At 42.0% G+C, this 12,348-nt stretch overlaps 1 protein-coding gene across 1 annotated transcript in view; it reads left to right on the top strand.

The window, feature by feature from the left end:
* Positions 1-12,077, top strand: part of LOC124283349 (stAR-related lipid transfer protein 3-like) — a 32,959-nt gene extending 20,882 nt beyond the window's left edge. The window contains exons 4-9 of the mRNA XM_046719388.1: positions 5,403-5,479; positions 7,906-8,067; positions 8,575-8,670; positions 9,065-9,249; positions 9,946-10,039; positions 11,961-12,077. Of these exons, the coding sequence (XP_046575344.1) occupies positions 5,403-5,479; positions 7,906-8,067; positions 8,575-8,670; positions 9,065-9,249; positions 9,946-10,039; positions 11,961-12,077 (731 nt within the window). The remainder of the gene's footprint in view (positions 1-5,402; positions 5,480-7,905; positions 8,068-8,574; positions 8,671-9,064; positions 9,250-9,945; positions 10,040-11,960) is intronic.
* Positions 12,078-12,348: the final 271 nt, after the last annotated feature.

Below are 12,348 nucleotides of genomic sequence, written 5' to 3'. Positions count from 1 at the left end.
ACAAAATGTGATTTTTATTTAAAAAGTTAGAAAAGGTTGCTGGAGGGTCATGAACAAAAACATGATAAGTTGGCATGTGTCACAATGTGGAGAATCGTAACAGAATCTCAACCCTTGTGATATATCAGTGGTACTTCATGCACATTACGTTCACCACTCAGTTTGTCACCGATAAAGAAACTGATATAGTTTTGTTCTTTCTCTGTCATATATTTGTTGACATGTAGAACTATTTCCCTCTGTATAATTTTCATTAATGGAGGATAGACTGGCCACCAATCTCCCACCAGGAGGTGTCATTATATGACAGCTCTAATAAAACTGTCGGGCAGCATCAGGAAGTGCGGCCATAACAATAGACTGAAAAACTCATCCCCCAAAAGTGGATATGTATCATTTTGCATGGACTGCTTTGCCCTGGGGAATATTTGTGTTATATCTGGGGTGATAATTACTTTATACACACCATGCACCTTCCTTCCTGAGGCTTGGACAAACTGAGGCATCATTAGTACTATTTTGGATCTCATTCTGATGACTGATGGCTCTCAGTGATGTAATGCGTAGGTGAATCCAGACAGTGTAGAAGGAAAATAGCATTACGGAATCCTGTAATTAGTCATAGATAATAACTGTGCCTGTAATGGAACCAAGACTCTGTTTATATAAGTGGGACATGTATATGTTCCTTGAAGTCTTGATAGGCATTAAGGGGATTAAAAAAGACCAATTGGATTTATTGGACAGTTTCTTAAAGAAAATTAAATTTGATGATTATAGCAAGGAGCTCAGACTGTTAGTATCAGTACCTGATTATTAGGATACTGGAACCTGTTCCACAAAGTGATCTAAGCTCTTTGATGATCATAATCCTAGGTTAAAGTATGGACATTATCATCTCCTTATCACGAAGATCGCATTGAGAAGCGGTGCTCTGGTATATTTACAAATATCCGAATGAAAGATTGAAACCCGTTCCTTAATCAGTTTTGACAACTGTAGCTATCATTGTCATCACAATTCTCTTTGTATCCTTACCATTGCAAAAATGAGTGTCTGATCAAGAAAAGAGGAGTAAGTCTGTGAGAGTAGAACTGATGTATAGGCTAGCTGCCAGACACAGGCTCTCCAGCTGTCAGGTGCAGTGATGGACTTGGTCACCCCAGTAAGCTGCCCTTCCCGTCACTCCTCCACATCAGCTGTCTTTGTTACGTCAACCTTCCCATCACGAAGGTGATAAATCCTGCAGAAAACTGATCCTGATAGCTCTCAGCTAGGATCAGCTTAGTTCAACAGTATGGTATGTGGGATGCGAGCTTGATTTGACGTCAAATGTTCTAAAAATGATTTTGACTGTCTTGCAATTTAGGAGTAAGTTTGTTACCTGTGTTCTGATGAAACAGTGTTGTGTGTGGGTGGATGTATGAAAGGAATTTAGTAAGTAGTTAGTGATGAACGGCATGCAACACATACCAGTGGTTGATAGTGAGAGCACATGTCCACACCATAGGGTTGGGTACGATTTATACAGCGGTAAACACAACAATTACAGGTTTGAGTTTGTTGTATTTACAGTCATTAAATCACTGTTGACACACAACAGCTATATTGATCTGATAGATTTATACAGCTCTATATACATATTCCTTACCAACATAGTTTTATACAGTTATATATACTACTGAACAACATAGTTTATTACACTAAGATACATATATTACCAACCAACATAGTTTTATACAGGTAGATACTTATATTACCAGCCAACATAGTTTTATACAGGTAGATACTTATACTACCAACCAAGATAGTTTGATATACCTAGATATATGTAACTATCAGAATAGTTTACACCTTTCACATATAAATCATTGTGAGTGTCAAGTTGTTTGTTTAGTCCACATCTATTTGCTACAAGGTGCCTCAACACTCCACGATCTAAACTGTGCATTGTGTGTTGTATGCACATGAAGACTTGTCACGAAATAAGCTGTATAGTAAGTGGGTGTGTCCCCACGACCAGCACACCACATGTATCCCCCTCCATCTGTCGCGGCAGTTGTACGTTATGGGCGGATTGCGTTCCTGTCTTGTTAAAAAATCTTTCACTCACTGGATTGTATATCACCCTGACCCTTTTCGATTGAAAACTTCCTGATCTGGGCAAGAAACCATGATGTTATCAGTTGTAATCAAAGTGTTAGATTGCACAGCAAAACACAGCAATAAGAGTTAACATTCAACTCTAGATTCAGTACATTTATCTATGAGATATCTTCAGATATTAATACAATTTCAAACGTCTGTATTTTTATGTGTTAGGGGTGTAGGAATACTTAAATTTAACATATCTATCCATCCAAACTATCCTGTAGTGATAGCATCTAGTATGTGTCTTCAGTATCGCTGTCAGTCACCAAGTGTTATCAGTGTCAATAGGCATTACCGGTAATAATGTTGACAGTGCTGCTCACTGCAGATGCGTCACACTCCAAGTATACCAGTGACTATACACTGTACACTACGTCATGCTCCAAGTATACCAGTGACTGTACACTGTACACTACGTCATGCTCCCAGTGTTCCAGTGTTGCATTACTACGTCACATCCAACCATCTCTTTATGCTCCAACTGTCCCACCCAGTATCAATACACTGACTAGTCTCTCACAGAGCTCTATGTTTCTCTGAAAGGACAGTGTTGTGGGGGAAGCCAAGCCCTTGCTGTATCAAACCTTGCTTTGTTATAAGATATTTATTAGAATCAGTCAGTCACGGGAACAAACACCTCAGCAGTGATTACTTCGTGGCCTCCGTGCTGATCTGCTAGTCAATACTTGGAAGCACATGTGGGGTCCTGTATGTCTATGGCAGACCTCAATGAAATCACTGCATTTCTTATCCATTGGAAAATGCTTTTACTATATCAGACAATAAAAAAGTTAGGGATTGTAATTATTTTGGGAGGTTATGTTTTTGTTGTGAAGACTGTGAACACAATTATGTTAAAAATGTCCACTGAAGTATTCATGATCTCTGTCTTTTAATTCAGTATATGTGAGGGGTTTAATGAATTTTGTGAAGCCAAAAGAGAAATTGTTTTCTGTTTGGTGCTAGACATTCAACATGACTGATACTGAGTGACACTTAAAAGGCTTGTGGATTGCTGATTGCTGGTGTATTAACCAGCAGTAATCAGTCACCCACTCAGTTAATTACAATTACTATACATGTATACAGCAATCACTGTATGTGATATTTATTGTTTCACAGAGTCAGTGTCATAATAATAGTTGGAGATGTGAATAATGGATGAAAGGCTCATATACATGATACATAGATTTAGCTCCCTACCCCAAGGGTGTGATACGCTGGATAACGCTGCAGCTGCAAGGGATGTTATTATTACCCTATCATCTAGCATGGTGCAGGTGGTCTTGTGCAACACAGGAAAGAGATTTGTATGCTTGATAACACTTTACTCTATGGGAAAATGCCTTGTCAATAGCAATTAGTTCCACTGCTGTGTTGTCAACACTTGGACGATCTAATGTATCGCACTTAAATATACAGGACAGAAGAAATAGTCATGAATATGGGGGAGGTGGGGTGGGGTGGGTGGTGGTGGTGGGGTTTGTGTCTGAAGACAATTTCATGCATATGTTCCGCAAAAATTTCTTTTCGTTTAGAGCTTGAACCAAAACAGTATATTGAATGGGATGCTCTTATATCTGGTAGACTTACTAGCTTTGGAATTAATAATTGATGTGGTCTACTTTCTTTGCTCTGTAATAAAGAAATGGGTTGAATCTGTTAATTCTGGAACTGGAATAAACAGATTCAAGTGATTTCTGTGACCTAAACCAAGTTGTGGATTAATTCTATTTGTTTACAGTACATCTTCAAAATAGTTACTGAAGTCTCAGGATCACCTGCAACAAGACATCAACATAATGGCTTAAACAGCATCATTGACTGAGTTAGCATTTGAGATGATTTCACTTGTCTCATGGACTTCTTGTTATCAGACACACTATACCTATCAGCATTTGTTTTGAACACTCTCCAACTTCACAATCCACAGTGTTAGCAGGAAGTTGTTCACAGGTGTCATGTTTCCCTAGTGATCCACTTCCAGTCTTTCATTTCCTGTTGCAGTTGGTGCCAAAAACTCACTACCCTGTACTTGGCTCCTAGCGTCTTTTCAATATAGTTTAGTGTTGTTATCTCAACATTAGTAGCTGTGCTGATTAGACTGAACAGAAATCAGTAGAATCTAGCTTGGGATCAGTGGCTAAAGTCACAGACTATTGTACTGTCAGTGCCAGGCCCTATAACGGTGTTGGGGTATCCTAGAGACGGGTTTGATTCCCCACAGGAGTACGATGTGTCCGCATATCTAAAGATCCCGCTAGGATATTGTTGGATTATTGCTAAACTCGGTGTAAAACCGAACTCACTAACTTAACATGGAAATGCTAGCCCAACGACTACTGTCAACCATAGTTTAGACCAACACTGATCAAAGTGTGCCCTAGTACCTCCCAAAAATCCACCAGACTCAGGAATGTAATTCTGAACGTATTAAATATGGATTTCCTTCCTGGTAAACGCTGTGTCAAGATCAGACTTTATGTTGTTGCCACTGGTGGCCAGAGGAGGGATTGTTTTCCTGATAAGGCACCTGGTGTTGCACAGATAAACAAACTATCAGAAGTAACAGTCAGTGCCATGTCATAGATCAGAATAATGCTCAGTTTATTTATGATTGAAAAAGACAAAGAACATGAAATGGCCATGGTTCAAACCCTCACATGATTTTCTTCACCTGTGACAACACTAGAATGTGCTTAAAGTTGCATAGAACCAGTCTCTCTTAAAACACCAACGTACACCAATGTTTTTTATGTAGATGTTTGGCATGACTTTCACATCATGTCGAAGACCTGGGTTTGATAACCCACATGGGCAGAGTGTGTGAGGCCAATTTCTGGTGTCCCCCAACGTGATATTGCAGGAATATTGCCAAAAGTGGCGTAAAACCATACTCACCCACTCACTCACTCACTATGAGTCAAGCTTCACCCTGATCATGCGGTTGGGTTTGTTTGACAACCCTGCTCATGAGTTCAATCAGTGTAAACATTGGAGATTGACAGCAGCATGGATGGTCCAGGGTCTGAGGTGCTGTGCACAGTTGTGTCCCTTGGGCACCTTGCTCTGATATAATTGAAATACTGTTGAAAGCAGCTATAAACTCAACTTACTCACTTACTCTTGACTGTCACTCCTACTTTCACCTGTATTATAGAGAGAGAAGTTGTAAGACATGGACTGGCCCTGATGTTGAACCCTTGGATGGATATAGTGAGCTTGTCATCAATGGTGTTGTTTCATTACAGGGTCTGATGAAGAAACTGACAAGCAGGCCCGTGACCGGTTCTACAGCGTCCCCGCCACAGGACAGAGCAACAAACAGGTAGGGCAATGTTACAAATAGTAGGACTGTTTGTAGGAATTGAATTATATGTGAGAAGATTTGGAGAGTAGTCCTGGCACTATGTTAGTGTTTGGGTATTGGGAGGTATCGTCCTGTATTAACCAACAAATGACTTCCTTTTTCTCTTCACATACTTATATAGTGCCATTGACAACCTGTTTAAAATTTGAAACTGCATGACACGTAATATACGACATTTCAGAGCTAATTCTTGCTCCTTCATTCACCTGAAGGAGCAAGAGTTAGCTCTGAAACGTTGTATAAAGAATAAAAAGAAGTTGTTATCCATAAAACCGTGTCATGTATTCATGTGTGTCCAACTTTTAAGTACCTTCAGGAACTTCAGCTTAAATATGACACAAAATTACTGGCGAATGTTAGATGGTCTAATATTTGTTCCGAAGACCTGTAATGGAACATTGAATAATGCATAAAAGCAAGTGATTGTTAATGATGAATACAACAAAAAGCAAATTATACTATTTACCATTTGCTTATGACCGTAATTTTGAGAACGCTATTTATGTCCTTAGCAAATGTTGAGACGTAGAGTTTGTCAACAACAAACTTGAAGAATAAGTATTTTTAAACATCGGAAGATGTCTATGTATCATTAAAGGATTATGAAGTCTCTAATACAGTAACCAGTCTTTGCAATGATTATACTTTTGTTCAGTAAGGGTCATTATGTAGAGGACCGCCTCCATGGTGTAGTGGTTAGAGCGTCCGCCCGGAGAGCGGAAGGTCGCGGGTTCGATCCCCGGCCGCGTCATACCAAAAGACGTTAACATATGGTACTTGTTGGTCCCTGCCTGGCGCTCGGCATTAATGGGTACATCAAGGACTGGTCGGCTCGGAGTCAGTATAATGTGTCTGAGTGGGGGTATTCATGCTTCACTGCGGCATGGTATCTCAGTGGGCTAGCACTATAAAACCAGCTTCAGTCTGAGCTAGTACAAGCAGTCGCACCTACACATACACATGCATGCACGTCGTCATATGAGCGAAATATTCTCAAGCACGACGTTAAACCCAATTTCACGTCACCTCATTATGTAGAGTTTACTGTACAGCAAAACCGGGCTGTTCATGAGTTGAGGCTGTGGAGGGATTTGTTCATGTAGGACAGTCTATATGGTGTGTTGTCATGGTGATGTAGGCCTGTGTCTAGGTGACAAGTTGTGAAGGTGACAGGAATGTCAGGGGTATTGAGTACATCATGAGCAACCCTGATACAGGAAATTGTTAATTATGCAGTTTGATAGACAGTATGACAATTTATCTGGTAGTACAACCATATCCTGAGGGCAGTTGTATTTGATTTAAACATTCCAGCACGAAATTCCCCCTTAAGACCTGTTTCTCAGCGAAGCCCCGCGTGATAAGCCACATATCACACGTCAAGTCTGTCAGCCCTGATGTTAGTTTTGCCAGTTGACTACACTGTGAGAGCTATATGCTGACATCATCACCTGTTGAATCAGAGAATCAAACGGAATATTACAAACCTTAAGGAAATATGTACCTTAGTATCACATTGTTCTACAATTATGCAAACCCTTCATCCAGTTATACTGTACATGGGGGGAATCTTGGCTTCACAGTAAAATAAAAGTTGAGAAATAATTGAAAGTTTGGTAAGTTTTTTTAAAGTAAAGTGGCGCTGACAGTATGCAAGTGAATGATGAATTAGGATGATGTCTACTTGTCCTTAGAACAGATCCAGATGAATATATATTGGTTTAAAGCACCAAGCTCTCCAAATTGTATGTTAAATACGATATCATACCCTTAGTTTGATGCTGTGTTGTCAAGTTAGGGTTATTGGTATTTTTCTGATTGATATTTTATCAGTGTGTCAATGAATAAATAGATCATTATTCATAATTTCAAAATTTACATATATCCCTAACTATTTTTGTCCAGTATATATTGTTCAAAACAATAAAATATGATATCATCTGTTGTTCATAACAGCATGCATTGATTTTTTACTTCCTTAAACAATAGGCTGACTTCTACTGTCCCCGTGAAGATCCTACTTAGATTTGATCTAGAGCAACCATGTTTGTTGTAAGAGGCGACTAACAGGAATGAATGGTGGGGCTTGCTGACTTGGTTGATGCGTATCCAAGTTGCTGACATCAATGCTCATAATGTCTATCATATGATTGTCTTGTCCATTATTTACAAACATCATTGCAGCAATATTGCTTAGTGCAGTGTTAAACAAACAAACAAACAGGGACAAAGTTCAATAAATACCCAAATAGTGTCAACTAGATAAGACATACCAAGAAGTTAGTAAACACTGAAGCTTAGAGATTTGAAGTTTCTGTCCAATACAACTAATGTTAGGTTAGTTAATCTGAGACAAAAGGTTTGAATGTGTGCTGACTTTGCAGGAGGTAGACTACCTGAGTATCGGCCTGAGTGCGTGGAACAACATGTGGGACATGATCACTAGTGACGACTCAGAATGGAAGAAGGAAGCTGGGACTGACCCCACAGGAGGGTGCGTTCACAGCAGGACTGTGCCCACACACGGCAAGGTCTTCAGGCTGCAGGTGAGGCTTGGCCACTTATGGGGGGTGTAGGGAGTCAGGAAGTACAGGTGTCTGAAGCCTGCAAATGAGGCATAGTGTAGTGTTGACATTGGTTTGACTGTCATGATGCAAATAATTTATGGTGTCCTTTACATTCTTTGGGAGTCAAACAAGGAAATGGACAACACTTAATGAAGGTTACACAAGTATAAACAAACACTTGGAGATCTGTTTGATTGGCATTTTAGAACGCAGAATGTTCCATAAAGAATCTTACTTTTCTTAAAACCCTTGGAGAGTGTTACACAAAATATGAAGAGCACTTCAGGGCTGTTATCAACACTTTGGGAGGAAAATCCCTTTGTACTATGAAGAATGAAAATGTGGGATTGTGTGTGTGTGTAAAGACATTCTCCATTATCAGACTATGGTAACCTAGTCTGTTATCTGTTCTACTGGGCTGTTCTGATGCCTTGTTCTACTGGACTCTCCTGATATCTTTGCTAACGGAACATTTGTGCTTTTCAGGGTTTAGTGGAGCTGAGTCCAGCTGATCTGTTTCGTGAGATAGTGACCAATCAGAGTGAGCAGCCGGACTGGAACCCCACTGTGATTGAGTGCAGGGTGAGTAGACGAGGACCAACTTAACCTTTACATTACAGGAGTGTCATGGTACACCCACATGGTACGACGTGTGAAGCCCATTTCTGGTGATATTGCTGAAATGCTGAGAGTGAAAACCATACTCACTGACTACTACCAGGGACATGATTATGGTAAGAGTGAGTGAGGGAATGTTTGTTTGGGCCTGGGCCAGGCAAACCAGGGGTTATCATTATGACCCTCCCTATCAGATGTGTGTAGGTGATGGGTGGCCTTGAGGGATTAAATGAGTGGGTGTTTTCTGCTAAATCAGCACTTTCAGGTATGTCACCATTTGTAAGTGTACACAAGACAATCAATCTTCCAATATTATTATAAACTCCTTCATTAGCTAAAGATTCCCCATTCCTTGCAGACGTTGCAAGTCATAAATGACAACACAGATGTCTCTTACAATGTCGCTGCTGAGGGTGGTGGCGGCCTCATCACCAGCAGGGACTTCGTCACCGTGAGACACTGGGGCGTCAAGGACGGCACTTACATGTCAGCAGGCATTGCTACCACACATCCAGAAATGCCACCACAAAAGAAATATGTCAGGTGAGTTCTTGCAATACACATTAAGAAATGCTTGGAAATTTGCGTGTCTCTGTTGGAATTATGGGGTGTAAAGATCTTTGGAAATTAGATTGTGTTGGGATGAATATATCTCAAGGTGTTGTTGCCTGAATGTAAGTTTGTTTGGATGATAAGGTGCTGCAATTTGCTTTGCACAGTCATACTTGCCTGGATTCCTTGGCACAGATATGCCCCTTAGACATAACAGGAAGCCCTGACTATTTGTTGCTTTATATAGTTGTTAGTAATATATTAGACAGGGCAGAACTTTGAGATCTGCATAACAACATGTTTTCCTCTCATATCAAGTTGGCATGCAGTGATACAACTGAAATTACAGTTAAAGTTGGTGTCAAGCCCAATTCACTCACTCATCATACACTGCTAGAAATTTGGTCCCTGGACAATGAGTGAGTCACTGAGTGAAGAATTTCCCAGATACAGGCAGTTTCAGAAGATAGATGAGACGTTGTGTAGTTTCAGGACACAAATGACATCTTTGTGGTTCACTTTGAGTGGCAGCATGTCACCCATGTTGATAGATGTTGACATTTTTAGAAATTCTGTTGCGGCCATCAATCCCATGTTGTTGTGTTAGTGGCAGCTTTAACAGTGCTGTGTGTGTTTCATTAATCCCATTGTTTAGGGGCTGGCTTAAAATGTGTGTGTGTGTTTCAGGGGTGAGAACGGTCCAGGAGGCTGGGGCTTCAAACCTGTCCCAGGGGAGCCGGATCAGTGTATCTTCGTCTGGCTGCTCAACACAAACCTCAAGGTGAGGAGGCAAGAACAGCACATGCCTGTTGTATAAGGACACCCACATGCCTGTTAGACAGGGGGCAGCACATGCCTGTTGTACAGGGGACACCAACCCGTTAGACATGCCTGGTACAAGGGACACCCACATGCCGTTAGGCAGGGGGCAGCACATGCCTGTTGTACAAGGGACACCCACATGACCGTTAGACAGGGGGCAGCACATGCCTGTTGTACAAGGGACACCCACATGCTCGTTAGGCAGGGGGCAGCACATGCCTGTTGTACAAAGGGACACCCACATGCCCGTTAGGCAGGGGCCATGCCTGTTGTACAAGGACACCCACATGCCCGTTAGGCAGGGGGCAGCACATGCCTGTTGTAAAGGGACACCCACATGCTCATTAGGCAGGGGGCAGCACATGCCTGTTGTATAAGGGACACCCACATGCTCGTTAGGCAGGAGACAGCACATGCCTGTTGTATAAGGGACACCCACATGCTCGTTAGGCAGGGGGCAGCACATGCCTGTTGTACAAGGGACACCCACATGCTCGTTAGGCAGGAGACAGCACATGCCTGTTGTATAAGGGACACCCACATGCTTTCGTTAGACAGGGGCATCACATACCTGTTGTATAAGGGACACCCACATGCTCGTTAGGCAGGAGACAGCACATGCCTGTTGTATAAGGGACACCCACATGCTTTCGTTAGACGGGGGGCACATGCCTGTTGTTACAAGGGACACCCACATGCCCGTTAGACAGGAGACAGCACATGCCTGTTGTATAAGGGACACCCACATGCTCGTTAGACAGGGGGCAGCACATGCCTGTTGTACAAGAGACACCCACATGCCCGTTAGACAGGAGACAGCACATGCCTGTTGTACAAGGGACACCCACATGCTCGTTAGACAGGAGACAGCACATGCCTGTTGTATAAGGGACACCCACATGCTCGTTAGGCAGGGGGCAGCACATGCCTGTTGTATAAGGGACACCCACATGCTCGTTAGGGGGCAGCACATGCCTGTTGTATAAGGGACACCCACATGCTAGCGGTTGGGCGGGGGGCAGCACATGCCTGTTGTACAAGGGACACCCACATGACGTTAGTTAGGGGGCAGCACATGCCTGTTGTATAAGAGACACCCACATGCCCGTTAGACAGGGGACAGCACATGACTGTTGTACAAGGGACACCCACATGCCCGTTAGGCAGGGGGCAGCACATGCCTGTTGTACAAGGGACACCCACATGCCCGTTAGGCAGGGGGAAGCACATGCCTGTTGTACAAGGGACACCCACATGCCCGTTAGACAGGAGACAGCACATGCCTGTTGTACAAGGGACACCCACATGACCGTTAGACAGGGGGCAGCACATGCCTGTTGTACAGGAGACACCCACATGCCCGTTAGACCAGTTAGACAGGTGGAATGGACATGCCTGTTGTAAGGGGGCAGTGTGGCATCGGGATATGGAGTCTATTTGTACTTGAACTGAAACAAATTTGCTTAGATTGCAAAGGTTTAGAAGTTTGACTCACAGAAATATATTGAATTCTTTCTTCTTTCATGGGACCCATTATGCATTCAATAAACAATTTTATGAAATCCCTATTTTATTGAGCAAAACAGACCTTTTCTTTGAAACAAAGATCTCAATAGTTACAATTGAATAATTATTACTTCATTTATGCTTAGGTTAAAATGATGACAGTTTTCTTAGGCACAACAAGTGTGTAATGAAATCAGTTGAATTAAAAAGAAGTACTTCAATGAAATGAGAGAATGTGTGCTGAGCTATCAATATTCACAACTGCCCTTGTTAAATATATGATCATATTTCATCATTGGCAACTGTTCATTGATACTGGTGTTTAATAGTTTTACTTGCAGTAAAATCATATGGACCCTGTTGTTTGTTTACAGGGCTGGCTGCCGCAGAAGCTGATCGACCAGAGTTTGTCAACAGTCTGTCTTGACATGCTTGTTCACGTACGTCATATGAAGCATGGTGAGGAAAGCCTAAATAACGCTGAGAGGTGATGGGAACATGCAGAAATGTGCAAGGACACAAGCTCGTCACAGGAAACTGGGTGCAATATAGTGACAATTTCTGTATAAGTCCTGTTCTTGTTGTGACAAGTCACCAGCCAACACTGTCCAGCTTTGGATCCTGTGGTTCATGGACCAGCTTTGGATCCTGTGGTTGATGGTCCAGATTTGGATCCTCACAATGACAGACTCTTGCTGTGTGTTGGAAGATATATTATGGAACACATAGCATAATCGAAACAATGTACTGACTGATACGGGA

This window comes from Haliotis rubra, unplaced genomic scaffold (genome assembly GCF_003918875.1).
Source record: "Haliotis rubra isolate DU_JTF1 unplaced genomic scaffold, ASM391887v1 Scf313, whole genome shotgun sequence".
Lineage (NCBI taxonomy): Eukaryota > Metazoa > Mollusca > Gastropoda > Lepetellida > Haliotidae > Haliotis > Haliotis rubra.
This window is presented reverse-complemented; position numbering and strand designations above follow the sequence as displayed.